The sequence below is a fragment of the Trichosurus vulpecula genome, chromosome 1 (assembly GCF_011100635.1).
Source record: "Trichosurus vulpecula isolate mTriVul1 chromosome 1, mTriVul1.pri, whole genome shotgun sequence".
Taxonomy (NCBI): domain Eukaryota; kingdom Metazoa; phylum Chordata; class Mammalia; order Diprotodontia; family Phalangeridae; genus Trichosurus; species Trichosurus vulpecula.
Window position 1 is genome coordinate 56,632,043 of NC_050573.1, and position 14,773 is coordinate 56,646,815.

Sequence of the window (14,773 nt, forward strand, 5' to 3'; positions counted from 1 at the left end):
AATGTTTTCTCTCTACATTTATTATAGCTGCTAAAAGGTTAACAATGTTCACAACTTAAAAAAACCAAACTTCCATCATCACAAGCATCTTCTAGGCTTTAGCACTGTCAATTTACATGGAACATGTCAAAATTCACTACAAGATTACCCAGGATAAAAACAAACCAAGAGACAGTAAACACACTATGGAAGTAAGTTAAAATTTTCATTGATGCTTGTAGTCTTCACGAAGAGACCCTGGAAACTAAAATAACAGAAAAGAAACTAGTAACTTTAACAAAGTAGTGTTTTTGTGCAACATCTTATGTACTGCATTTTCAATTCAGCCTGCAGAAGCAGGGCGGAGCGGGGGAGATTCCTTTCGAAAAGGAAAGGCAGGCCACCCTCAGCAAAACAAAGGGAGTACAGGGGAACTCGATGTGAGCCACACTAGAATCTTAGCACCAGTGCTGCTCATCTGGCATCTGGCCCCAAACGGACGTTTGGTAAAAGAAAGACCGACCATACCACAATTATCCAGAACAGCAGTTTAAGACTCCCTCAAGAACCACAACTCACATTTCTTTCCAAGAGTGGGTTATACTCCAGCAAATTGCTTTCCAATGAATTGCAATCAGGAGGGAATATAACCTAAGTCTTTATAGGTTATTTTCATCAAAATAGTACTGTACCAGCAGTCTCAGCTCAAACCAAAACATTCCCACAATGACTAGGGACTAGGTGGCTGAGAAAGTGGGAGTGCTCCAACAACATGGGAAGCCACACTCTGAGCTACTCTCTCTTAACTGTAAACAGAACTCTAACTAGTTGAAAGAATTAAAGTGCTTCCAAAAAGTCAATATGGAAGAAGAGGTGAAGTGGCAATGATTAGCGTCAAAGGCTCTTGTGGATGAGCTTCAAAGAGCTACACCCATATTGAGGGAATATGAAAAACACCTTCAGAGACCATCACATTGCTTCCGTAAAGCCACACTTGAAAACTGACCACAACTGATGAACGTCTAATTTCAAAAGACCATTATTAATTCAATTAGTCAATACAATGGCCAATTAATATGTTAAGAAAATGGTGCAAGGAATGCACCTCTGTGTAAAGGGACCAGAAAAAGTAAATTCTTGCTGTCCCCAAATTTCCCCAAAAAGCCTACAATGAATCTTCCAACATAGCTGTGCAGCTTGATGTTTTATTAAGCTTTTCTGAATGAGGCATGTTTTCATCCCTTCAGCATCTCCAAACCAAATCACAAAGGAAAAGGAATAATTGTCTTTAGGTCTTCAATCAACATACTCCAGTCTTGATGCTTTAAACTTCTCTGTGTCAAAAGGCAGAGGCATCTGCCAGGTGGCAGAACAAGATACCACTGTACCAGTGAGACTGAACATGTTGCATACCTATTGGTATTTTGCTTTGGCAGTTGGATCAGTTTCAGAGAACATCTGGAAAAGAGGGTCCAACCTGGTATTGTGGTACTGCATTCCTGGGGTCGGGGCTGGCTTAGTGGTGTTACTGAAAGTCAAGGTAATAGGAGAAACCTGGTCATCTCAGCTGGAAGGTGTTTTTGTTTTTTGCTCTGGGGAAGCAAAGATTCTTAACGAACCCCAAATGAAGGCAGTTCTCTTTTCTGTGACTCTCCTAGGAGAAGCGATTGCTCTCAGTGCTCTAGCTTTACAGCTGAATCAGCAGGACAGCTGTAATAATTTACTGAAGAGGATCCCACTTACATTTTAACACTTGTTTAAAACTTCAACACTGAACTATCATAAAGGACTTAATTTCTGGTAGCTTAAGAATTCTGCATATAGGTACAAGAAGTATGGTGCTAGATGGATTAAGACTGCAGTTGTAGTCTTTTAAATAAGAAACAGATGCACTGGAAATCCCAAGACAGGATTGGTTTTTCTCTTTCCCTCACAAGGAATGTAATGAAATAATCCTTTACCCATTGCTACACATGCAAAAAAGGGAAGAGTCTTTACTAGTTTTCAAAACACATCACAGAAGAGGCAATGGGAAGGACACAAAAGTGTATGTTTTTATTTAACAACTGTGGCACAATCTGACTGAATTCTTAGGCCCCTTGCCAACTGGGGAGAAAGAAGTTAAGCAGTCAAATGGACTGTTCCCCACTGAACACAGGTATCTAAGACTACTGCAGAATCTTACTAGGTCTAAGATACATTGAAAGATTACAAGACTTGCTCACAGGTAAACACACTTGTCAAGTCCAAAGACTTCCATGTCTTCTGAAGAATCTCCAGACATTCTCCAGGAGACCTGCTTTGGCATTGTAGTTTGTCTTCTACTGAAACTAAGAAAGGCAATTAGGAAGATTTGTAATCATTCCTGGGTTACATTTGGTCACATGAGCAAAGGACAGGTTTGCTGACAGAGCTTCTGGAGGTCAATCAATTTTCAATCCGAACAGAAACAACTGCATTTCTTTTTTTTAGCGTACAGGATAGGAAATCTGAGAATGGGCTCTTCAATATTCTGAATTTCATTTCAGTGCTGACTTGGTTCCTTTCTGCTTCCCTGAAGAGCAAAAACTGAAACCATGAAAAGACTTGAAAAAGATTTGTGGTTAAAAATGCTTAAAACAAAAGTTAAAAACAAATAAACAAAAAGGATTCTGGAAATTCAGTGTTCCTTTTCCCCCCAAAAAACAATCTTTGCTCCAAAGACAGAAATTTCCATCATGACTATGCATTCACTATGCATCCACAGGAATGTGATGGCTCTGTGGATAACACAGGTCAGCAAAAAAGCTTTCAAGATTAACCACCTTAGGGCTATGACTTTAATCAATGTTGTTTAGTTGTTCCTTGAAGATAACTATTTTGTCCAAAGTCTGGCTGGGGAATAAGTGCAAAAAAAAGAAGGCATCTGAAAAAGGATAGGAAAATGAAATGGAGAAAAATGTCAGCGCTAATTAAACTTTAGACTTGGTAAATGTCTGGAATGGTCTTCTGACTATGGAATCATCTTGTTTCCTGTATGGGCTCTGATGCAGGCCTTCTTTGTCAGTGAGACAAAACCTTGGCAAAGCGACGGAATGAATTCTTTAAGTCAAAAGGAGTCTCTTCCAGGTAAGCTGGCACCCAGACTGTCAGCCTGTACAGCAAGTGCAAGGCTAATCCTGAAGCTTGGCAAACTAGTAGGTAGGTAACATTAACTTCTGAGTTCACTATGCCAAAGAAAATCCCTTTGCATATTGTTGAAGTGAACTAAAAATCACCAGAAAGCCTGTAGGGCAGCAGTTTTGTCAAACATCGGTGTTTTCAGCCTGTAACACATTTCTTCTGCAAACCTAGAGGGTAAGAAGTTGGATAGATCTGCATTCTGATGACTTGGTTTTTTTGTAAAACCGAATTCTTGGGTTTTTTTTTTTTGGTGGTAGTGGTTGTTTTTAAAAATGTAACATTTCAGAAATATTTTTTTTTCCAAAACTAGAATTTCAGTGTAGGCAGGAATTCATGAAATGAAGGTGCCCAGGCACATACCTATTTACTTGCTCGTTTCTGCCTGTACATTTGTATCATTCTTTGACGGAAAACATCAAATGTATCTTCGTTATTTTCTTCCCCTTCAACACCCAAGCCCTCCCCTTCAGAGGTAGTTCCCCTATGGGAGTAAAATGGACAATTAGTATAGGACTCTGCTTTTTTCAACTACATGACTAAGTACAGAAAATAGTTTAAAAAATAATCAAACATGTATAGATAGTTAAGTATATGGTAAACTGTCTCTGAAAAGGATATGTGGTGTGACATTAGAAAAAAAAGTTACAGAGAAAAACAAAACGTACTTACCTTATTCACAGCTGCACTTACCTATTTGTAGGAAATACTTGGAAATCCCTTGTTTATACTGTAGAAATTTAGTGTAGCCCTAATATGGAGGGTCTCAAACTTATTTTTTAATTAAATACTTGCTACAGACAATGGGGCCTTGAAAGTTACTTGAGATCTCTCTGATTACTCCCCTACAAATGGAAAGTAGTTCTAAGTTTTAACCCTGGGGGCATTTTTGTATGTCCTGGCATTTAAAAACAGTAAATGTTACTAAAACTACAAGGATTAAGAAGATAGGTAAATGGATTGTACAGTCCAAATCACTGGCTAAACTTCTAAAATATACATTTACAAAGAACTTGTGATCTTAATTTGGCTTTTATTTTAAAAAATAAGACAAGGTCCTGAAACGTAAGGTTCTTAATTTGGACATTAAGCAGATAGAAATAGCTATTTTAAAGGTCAAACTCCCTCATTTAAAGAAGAGAGAACTGAGCCCCAGTGACTTGTCCAAGGTCATAAAGTAGCAAAGTAGCGCTGGCTCCAAATTCTCTTTTCAACATTACTCTGCTTTCCATAGGTACCCAGAGCCAGGAAAAACAAAAACAAACAAGCAAAACCCCCTATTATCCTTTTCTTTTATTTGAGGTCGGCTTATAAACATCTCTGACTCTGAGAGAAGTACCAAGAAGTATATGAGCCCACTTTAAAGAGAGCAAGAACCAGGACATACCAAACTTCAGAAAATACTGTCCTTATAAAGAGGAACCGTTATAAAGAGGAGTCTCGCCTGACAGTAAGAAGAGAGTTAGCTCTGCTGCTCCTGGGGATGTTTCCCATTTCTTTTCTCCTAAGACCTTCAAGCTTCAATGAGGACGATGTGACCTGCTGGGCATCATGAACAGTAACGCATTTCTATAGTCTTACTTTTATAGCTATGAAGCTCTCCATATATTTTTATCTCATTAGACCCTCATCACTGCTCTCTGGGGTCAGTGGAACAAGTATTTTCCTCAATTTACAGATGAGGAAATGGAAGCTTTGAACGGTGAAGTGACTTGCCCAAGGTAATACGTAGAGATTAGGCCACGAATTGGGAGTTACTCCCTGTCGCTCCACATCCCAGCCCAGGGCTCTTCCTACCAAACCACCTGGCTTTCCAAAATCATCGAGCCTTCTAGGGCCGACTTTTAAACATCTTCCTCCTGCTCCCTCTGGGCAGCAGTGTACCTGTCCCGATTATTTATTGTTCTTGTATGTCTGAAATCGGTTACCATTACATACACTTTTACAGGCTCCTTAATTCCTTTCCCACGTGAGCCCAGGCCATATCCCTCCTTCCAGCCCATCTTCTGAAGCATTTGAAAACCCACATTCCTGTCAGTCAGTTTCTGCTGAGCAAATTCCAAGTCTTTGTGTTTCTGAAGAGAGAAAGAAAAAAGTTAAATCTTTCTGAATTACAATATGCTTCATTTATTCAAAAAGCCTTTATTAAGGGCTTCCTACAAGCAGAGAGCATGGTGCTAGGCACTGAGGGAGACAATGATATAGGATTATCAGGACAACATGTGGTGGTAGAATAAGTGTTGGCTTAAAGAGTCAGGCCTCAGATCAAATCCAGGCTCAACTACTCACTAATTGTATGACCTTGGGTAAGTCTTCTCTCTAAACTAGTTTCTTCATCTGTAAAGTGAAAATAATACGGGTACTACCTATCTCTCCCAGGGATGCTGTGAGGAAAGTGCTTTATGAGTCCGCAAGTGTGACAGAGATGGGAGCTACTCCGTTACCTATGAGCTTCACATGAAGTCAAAGGAAATGAACAAAGAATTTTCAAAAGAAGAATCACAAAATTCAGTTTTATAATTTGAAAACAACATAGGGAACCTGAAGGCAAGAAGAGCTGAAAAGATGAATACAAAAAAATGCCTGGCCTGGCACACTAAGGATTTTGTCAGAAGTGCTCCCAGCCCATAGCTGAGTGGCACAAGAGACAATTTAGTGAATGAACCCAGAGTCACAAAGCCCTGAGTTCACATCCTGCCTCAGCACCTCAGACACGCATTTGCTGGGTGACCTGGACAAGTCAGTGAACCTCTCTGTGCCTCAGTTACCTCATCTGTAAAGTAAAGGGGTTAGACTCGATTCTATCAGAATGATCCAAGGAGAGCTAAGGACAACCAAGTGATTTTTAAAAAGCTGTACTGGGGAAGAGAAGAAGAAGGAGAAACGAATGGATAGGACAGCTGCTTCATGTCGATGGGACAATTACTGGTGATAAAGAATACCCGAGCAGGTCACTTCTCATTTTGCTTCTGTTTTCTCTAATTTGACCAGAAAGGATAGAGCAAAAGCGGCTAACAGAGAACTGACTGAAAAAACAAGGCAACAGGAAGAGAAAATTTAGCTGCCTCTGATATGTTTAAGGCCCCTGGTCTGGACAAACTATCTTCTCAGGTACTGGAGGAACTGGCAAATGTGATGGCTGAACCACTGTCAGTAATAGTTCTAAAACTGTGAAGAATGAGAAGTGTTCAGGGCTAGAGAAAGATAAATGAAAATCAGGACAAGAATAATCAAAATCAGGACCAGGAACCCTGTTGTGTCATCTGCTACTAGAACTGTACCAAGGATGCTTCCAGGGAGACTGCAGAGAACAAGCTCATATCCCAAGGCAGTTATTCTATCCACCTGTACAGTCATCTACACAACACCAAATATAAAAGAACAGGAGGATAGCAACTTGTCCCAGGACCATTTCTATTTGAACCTTATTGAAAAAGATGAGGTGGCAATAATAGTAAAAGTTAACATTTATATAGGGCTTATTTGATCCTTCCAATAACCCTATGATGTACGTGCTCAGAGAAGTTATGTGATTTGCCCAGGATCTCACAGCTAGGAAGTGTCTGAGGTGGGATTTGAACCCAGGTCCCCAGGACTCCAAATCCAGCACTCTTTTCACTACACCACATACTTGGGTCCTGTAATTAGAAACCAAAAATAGTGTGAGTTTGGAAAGATGGCCTGAATTAAACAAGATGAAACTTACTAGAGAAAAATATGAAATCTGTTATTTGGGTTCAGGAAACTAACTGTACGACTATAGGATATTACAGCCACGGGCAGACAGTAGTTCATTAAAAGAAAACCTGGAGTATTCCAAACTTCTAGAGCCAAGCCTTTGGGTAATGCCAGCGATTGCAACGATGTGGCAGTTAGCGGGCTGCTTCCTGGCAGCGTCCTAGCCACAGAGGGATGCCATTTTCAGGTCTCATTTCCAATCTCTGCCTTCACCGTGGAGTGGTACTGCACCGTATCTGCAGCATCCTGTTGTAACTCCAGTGAGGTCTATCATGACATGGAGATGACCCTGGGTTCTCAGAGGCTATACAAACAGATCCACTGAGCTGAGAGTGTGACTCTATATCGTCTGAAGACTAGCCACGCTAAGTGTGGAGAAGCTCATCAACAGTTTGGGCACAGGGTGTTGAAAAACTTTTTGGTCATGACAACTTTCTGAGGAAATCTACTAAATGATAGAGAGACTGTGATCTGCAATGGTGGGGATGAGGGGAGAGGACACACACTGATGAAGACCCAGATCTTTTCGTTGTTGAGCACGTGTGCACACACTTTAGAAGTTAATTGTGCTTACTAGCTTCGGGGCTTTAGGCACAGCAGGTTTTTTCCCCCATGAAGATGCTAAGTGATTTGAATGATCTCTCATTATGGAGAATCACAAGTACGCGTCTAACACTCCAGTTTCTTTACATGAATAACATGTGATTTTTTGGGGGGAGGGGAAGGGGGCTAGACCTGAATTTTAAAGATACGGATGACTCCGCTGAGCAATCTCCTTCTACCAATGTAGATTTGTAACTATTCTTCAATTTATAATCTCAGAGACTTGCTCAGGGAATTGAGGTTAAGTGACTTGCCCAGAGATATGTAGCCAATAAATATCGCATCCAGGTCTTCCCAATCCCAAGGCCAATTCTCTAAACACTACCCCACACTACCTATATCTCAGTACACAATGCCACAGTACTTCAAAAAAGATCTGTGATTTTGTCAGTTTTGAGTATTCCCAGCAGCAAAGCAAACTGCAACCTTCAGATTGACTCATGAGTTTTTGGAGCCAAAAAGTTCCCTGGCAAAGCCAACTTTTTGTGATGAGGTTCTCCAGACGTGACCATGCTGTACCCATAATCCAAACCTTTCTGGCCTGATAGAACTTGTGCTGTGTGCAGACTCCAAGAACCCTGAGTCAACACCACACCACAATGAGGCATCCAAGGAGCAGATCAATGAAGTCGTTTTTTTTTTAATATACTGTTCTTAAAAACAGCTCTTTCTTAAACAGGAAGGAAAGAAAAACCTGTTCAATTAACAGCTGATTAAAATGTGAATTTTCCAAACTGTAAATGGATGCATCATTGTTGAGGGTTTCACATTGGCGGAACCTCACCTTCTTCTTGGACACAGGGCGTCCCCGGGGCCTGTCATAAGCAATTCGCACAGGTTCATGAACTATAAGACCAAAAAATAAAATAAATAAATCAGGGGATAATCATCTTTTCTCCATGTTACTTATAGAGAAAACTGTTTAAGATAACTGCAAATTCTATACAGTATAAAAAAGCACAAGCTTCCTGAGGGTGGGGTTCAGGTCCTAAAAACCTAGCAACTAACACATGGCTTTGCACAGGGCATTAGGTACTTAAAGGGAATTTCCAATCCCTGGGGCCATGTGAACTATACCGTAGCTCTGGAAGGTTGTGACATCAAAATACAAAGATACTGGTAGCTAAATTTGCTTGGTTCTATCTAGTTACCACTTTTCACACTAAATATTGAGATCTACAACAGCTTCTCCTTGTTAAACACAAGCTTTCTGCTCTCTATCCTGATCAGATAGTTCACAGCTACTATTTAGAATCCCCAGTGGACCCCAGAGGTCAATTAGTCTGACCCCTACCTAGGGCCTGATTCCTTTTACAATATCCCTAAAAGGTAATCATGCAGGATCTGCTTTAAGGCTCCAGGAATGGGGAAACTGTCCCTCCAGAGACAGTCCCAATTCACTTTTAGAAAGCTCAAATTGTTCAGATGCTCTTCCTTGTACTGAGTTCAAATTTGCCTTCCTGTAACTTCCACCCACCTTGGGACCTGACAACAAACTGAAGCCCCCTTTAAATGCCAGACCCTTTGAATATTTGACAATGAATTCTCTCCTGATCCCCTGCCCCGGACCATACCACTCTTCCCTTTTCTAGGTTAAATATCCCGGATTCCTTCCACTAATCCTCAAATGGCATGGTTCTGAGTCCTAGCCCCATCCTGCTTGCCCTCCTCTGGATACATCCCAGCTTGTCAATGTCCTCCCTCAAATGTGGTGCCCATATACATGCTATCTGTGCATCACTAAGTTTTACACTATTAGAATACATGGGATAATAAAAACACCTCGCACAAAATGTGACCCACATAATTTTTAATCTTCCTGATAACATGGCACTTTAGGTTAGGGCCTTGCAGTCCTTCAGTCATGATGATTCCCCATCTTGTAGGCCTTTGTTGACACCTCTCAGGTAATTTATCTTGTACTATTTATCATATGTTACAGTTATCTGTGTTGATGTCTTCCCCTGCTACCAGGCAGTGAGTTCCATGAGAGCAGGGGTCATGCTTTACTTCAACTTTGTAGTTCTCTTAGAACCTAGCTTTATAAAGAGTAGGCACTTAAATCTTTGTTCAGTTAATGACTGCTGTACTATATATGTGGCAAAGTGTCAAATTAAGAAAATGCCAAATAACAGTTTAAAGTTGGAAATTTTCACCATCAATGGTTTGGCCACAGTGCCATTAAGACATCTTAGCATTCACCCACAGATTAGTAACTAAAAATAATTTCAGTTGGGTTCAGCATAACGTACCATAAACTAGAGAACAACTGTAGGTAATCTCTACAAACTCAACGTGCAGAAGTCTGAGTTTATTAAAGAGAAAATATAAAGTGATTATTCATGTAATACAAAGGTTTTTGCTTTATATAATTAATGAAGTGCCTTTAAATTGGGTGTTTTCCTAGTGTATTTAAAATATGGTTCAATTTACAAGAATTTAATTTCACAAACAACTTTAATTTCACAAACAACTTTTCAGTAATAAAGCAAGGTACAAGTGTACTGTGTCACTTTATCATTAGGAACATACAGTCCTGGAGTTAACAACATCATTCTCATGGACTAAATGGGAACACCTTGCTGCAGAGACAAATGCAAAGACACATCAGGTACCTTTAGGTTCCTCTATAAGACACACCCTCTTGGGAGCTGGGATCAGGCCAACTTTTAGTGATTTGCTGCTGATTCTCTTTCGAGGGAAACAGGCACTCGAAGCAGAGGACTGTGACAGAGCTGCTAAAGTGGCACCATCGCCCTCCGCTCCCATGGTCTGTGCCTCCTCAGAGGGGAGCCCCTCTGACTGAGATGCTGTACCAGTGTCTTCTCCAATTCTGGAGGCCGTTTCTTGAGCTGAGGCATCATCTTCTGTACCTTCTTCTTCCTCCTCCTCAGGTCCCAATTCTAACTCTAGTTCAGCCCCTTGTTGAGAATGATCTCCCGGGAGCTCTTCTTCCTCCTGCTCCTCCTCTTCCTCCCCATGATCTGAAGACTTCCCAGATTTCACATCCTCTCCTGCTTTGAGGTTTAGTGAGGTTTTTGTGAAATTAATGGAAGGGCACAATTCATACACTTTCATTCTATAAAACTTGAAGGCAGGACTATTTTGGTCATGTAGAAACCTGGGTTAAGAATGAAATTGAAATTCCATCAGTTAAGTTAAAGGATGTCTTTCAAAATAACTTATTGGAGAACAAAAGAATGGCATTCCTTTGGTGGCATATATGCTGAAGTATGTCTGGGAAAGATTAGAGGCTGTTGGGGTAGACTAAATGATGAAATGGATCTGGTCAATGAAGGAAAGTGTGGTGTGGAAATAGAATACTGGACTTCGTAAGACCCAGCCAGCTCCTGCCACACACTGGTTATGAGACCTTGAGCAGGTCACTTAACCTCCAGTTTTTCTATTTGTTTAATGAGAGGGTTGAATTAGGATGACCTCTAAGGTCCATTTCAGCTTTATCATTCTGTAATTTTGAGGAGAATCAATAATACTGATAAATAAACGAAGCTCAAGAAGTCTTAACTTGGATATCCCACTGGGAAGAGAATGCCCATATTCTGAAGGGGAAAAAAGAGGAAAGAAAAATCCTTCATTTTCCACTTATCTTTGTAACTGTTCATTCTAAGACGCAGAACTAGATGAGTACTATCAGATATTTGATAGATGCTTTTTCTAATCTTCTGTATATCTATATTTCTATCGTGGCTCTTTCTTTTTTTAGAAACTGAGCTCCTAGAGAATAGGAATGTCTAGCTTTAGACAGAATCACAGAATAAGAGAGCTAGACGGGACCTTATGGGTCATTTAGGCCAACACCTTCATTTTACAGAAGAAAACTCAGGCCGAGTTTTGCCAAGGAGGGAAGACACAGGTTGGGAAATTAGGTACCAAGCTTGTTACAACTGTTGTCTAGAAGGTCACAGAGTTAGCAGGCTCTGAATCAAGGATCAAGTAGCTTCATATGAATGAATTTTATTACACTGACCTGAGGACATTCTGGCTTCCCAGAAGCCTTTTGTTGTTGCTGCCTCTGGAATAAGTGACTTCTAGGTAAATGAGTTTTAAGGTGCAATTTTATAGTCTTGCTTCTAAATCTAATTTATTTGACCCTCACAAACATACTGTAAGGCAGCTATCGCTATCCCTTTTTCATGGAAAAAGAAACTACAGGACCCAAGGGTTAAATGATTTGGTCAGTACTCAGGTGTCTTGATACCTCAGTTCCACGACCTGTGCTTCTTTTACAAGCTGAGGCAGGCTGATACAGGAGCAAGGTGCTGGAGTTGGAATCAGAGTCCTTGGGTTCTAGGCTTGGCTCCAACACTAACCAAATGGGGAGCTGTGGAAAAGGCACCAATACTAGGAGCCTACGTCTCCTCATCAGCAAAACAAAACACTCCGTGCTTAAGAGAGTTCTTGTGAAGAAGGTACTTTGTAAGCTACAAAGCATTATAGAAAGGTGGACCATTAACTATTTCCAGTTCCTCTCAGTTTTGCATAATAAAGGCAATGAAATCATTTATCAGTTACACAGAGAATATGGTCAATAGAAACATCTGTCTGAAAGTGCATTATAAACTTTAGTGCCCTCTACAAATGTAAGTTACCAGGACTGTCTTCCTCCTCCTCCTCCCCAGTGCTCTGTCACTGAAGAGCAATAAGCAAGACCAGCATAATAATGTACCATGACTAAAGCAAACCCAATATAATGGGAAAAGCACTGGACTGGGAATGAAATGAATGGACTGAGATGATCTGGATTCAGGTCCTGGCTCTGCCACTGGATTGTGTGACCTTTGGCAAATCAATTCACCTCTGAGCCTCAGTTTCTGCATCTGTAAGATGAAGGGAGGTGGACCAGACGACCTCTGAGATGAACTCTTTTAGCATTAACATTCTGGGATCCTAGAAAGGCCTGAGGAATGCTTGCCCACTGACATCATAACAGTAGTGTTATGTGCACGGTTTTCCAAGCACAGAATCCTATGAAAAAGATGCCAGTGACTGTTGTTCCATCCCAACCATGCACAATCAACACTCAGCTGCTGCACATGACATTGCTACACAGCGTCAGTGCTTACGTACTCTTTATAGTCTAGATGTCAAAGAGTCACCACAGTGGTTCAGAACCTGGAATGATAATAACAGTAGCAGACCACATTTCCTCAAAAGAAGAAGGCATTAAAAGTCATCTCCTACGTTTATAGATGAGGACGCTGAGGCCAGGACTGTCAGTTATGATAGAGCTTATAAGGCAAGCCCAGATTTGATGAATTCCAAGCCTAATACTACTTCCAGACTATCACATTGCCTCTGGAAGATTGCTTTAAACTTCATTCAGTATAGAGGGAAACTGAAGCATGTCAATTCCAGGGATCATTCATACAAAGTGACCTGAACTATAGGAGACCCAAAAGGACCTTTGGGCAAGGCAGCTCGCTTAGAAGAGACCCCACAATGTGGACTTCAAGGATGGAATTTTAGGAAGGTTTCAATGTATTTTATTATGCTAGAATCAAGAAGATAAAGCAGTTACTTACCATAGATCTGGGTTGTCTGCACTGTTTTCTATACTAAATTGTTCAATTTCTGGTCCCACTTGAGCAACAAATTTAGCTAGTTTCTCAGCAGTATCCATTGTCTTAGCATCAACTGCAAAATGCAAAACAGTTATCACATATATGTTCTGAATTCAGAGAATCCTAAGAATGTCAGGGAAAGAGAAGTCCTTGTAATATTAGAGCAGGAAGAGACCTGAGGGGTCATCCAATTGAGGGATTCAAAGTCCAATAGCTCTTTGAATACATAATTAACATTTTTAGCCAAAATAAACATCAACATCGACTAAGTGTAATTTACATTATTCTCTGTTCAAGACCCAGTGTTAGAGACTGGGCATAAAAAGGAAAAAATTTGGGAGCTCCAAGAGTTTAAATTCTACTTTCCATATGTACAGAAGTGAAGGGAAGAGAGGAAGAGAACGTGAGTTTGTGGCAGGAGGCACAATGGAAATATTACTGGCTTTGGAATTGGGAGAACCTGGGTTTGAATATTAGCACTGGTGCAACCCTGGGCAAATCACTTAGGCTTCCTGGACCTGTCTCCACAGTGGGTCAGGTTTAATGACCAGTGAGATTCTTTCTAGCTCTGAATCTTATTGCCTCATTTACTGGGAAAGCCACAGGGAAATATCAGTCTCCTTTCCGGCATCAGAACTCAGGACAAGAGCCCTCCCTTCCTCCTGTCCATCCCTCTGGGTTGTCCCCAATCGAAAGAGCCCCCGTCGGATCATGTTCTCCTTAGAATCATGATTTCACAACCTTAACTCAGGGCTTAGGACAGCTGTGCTTTTTTCTTTTACTCTTCCCATCTATCCCATACCTCATCCCTCCTGGGCTTCCTGCCATTCAAAGTGACAATTAACCTGGTTAAATTCATTGTACCAAGGTACTGATAGAAGGCTGTAGGGTCTACTCAGAGACCTTGCCCAGGGTATCTATGTATCCTAAGAAGGAGCTTCTAGAGAAAATAAAAAACAAATTTTACAAATATTTTTTAAAAATTGTATAAACCAGTATCCTAAATATATTTTTAGAAGGCTGACCCTGATCTAGTCTAACCTCTCGATGAATCTTCTTCATGGCGCCCCTGACTGGATGACCTCTTAAGTCCTTGACAGTTTTAAGTCCTAAGATTTTTTAAGTGGTAACCTAACCTCTACCCCAAACATCCAGCAACAGGGAACTTGCTAAGCTCCTTGAAAGCAGGACCTTTGCCTTTCCTGGTATCCCCAGTGCTTAGCACCACACCTGTTACATGATACATGCTTAGAAATGCTTCTCGACTTGACTTGGTGGAGTGGAAAGAGCACTGAACTTGAAGTCAGGAGGCCTTATATCTGGCCTCTAACACTTGCTAGCTGTTCGACTTTGGGTAGCTCACTTTACTTCTCTAATTCTCAATTTCCTCATTTGTAAAGTGGGGACAGTGATACTTGTACTACATACTCCACAGGATTGTTGTGAGCACAATACTTTATAAACTTGAAAGGGCTATAGAAAACAGAGTTAGTAGTAGTAGTACTTCCACCACACATGGCTACCCCATTCTATTGTTGAACAGCTCTGGCTGTTAGGAAATTCCTCTTTAAACTGAGCTGCAGTCTGCCTCCTTGGAAAACTACCCCCACTGGGCCTAGGTCCACCTCCTGAGGCCAAGCAGAGTAAGGCTAATTAATCCCTCTTCTATACAGGTGCTTAACTATCCCTCAGAATTATTTTATTAGCAGTCT

The 14,773-nt window shown here is 40.8% G+C and overlaps 1 protein-coding gene across 3 annotated transcripts in view; it reads right to left on the minus strand.

The window, feature by feature from the left end:
* SUGP2 (SURP and G-patch domain containing 2) overlaps nt 1-14,773 on the minus strand; it is a 26,545-nt gene continuing 11,772 nt past the window's right edge. For all 3 annotated transcript variants that reach the window (XM_036752413.1, XM_036752404.1, XM_036752408.1), the window contains exons 6-11: nt 13,023-13,134; nt 10,095-10,600; nt 8,264-8,325; nt 5,077-5,213; nt 3,502-3,622; nt 1-3,308 (exon numbers count right to left, since the gene is read on the minus strand). In XM_036752413.1, the coding sequence (XP_036608308.1) occupies nt 3,502-3,622; nt 5,077-5,213; nt 8,264-8,325; nt 10,095-10,600; nt 13,023-13,134 (938 nt within the window). In that variant the 3' untranslated portion in view covers nt 1-3,308. The remainder of the gene's footprint in view (nt 3,309-3,501; nt 3,623-5,076; nt 5,214-8,263; nt 8,326-10,094; nt 10,601-13,022; nt 13,135-14,773) is intronic.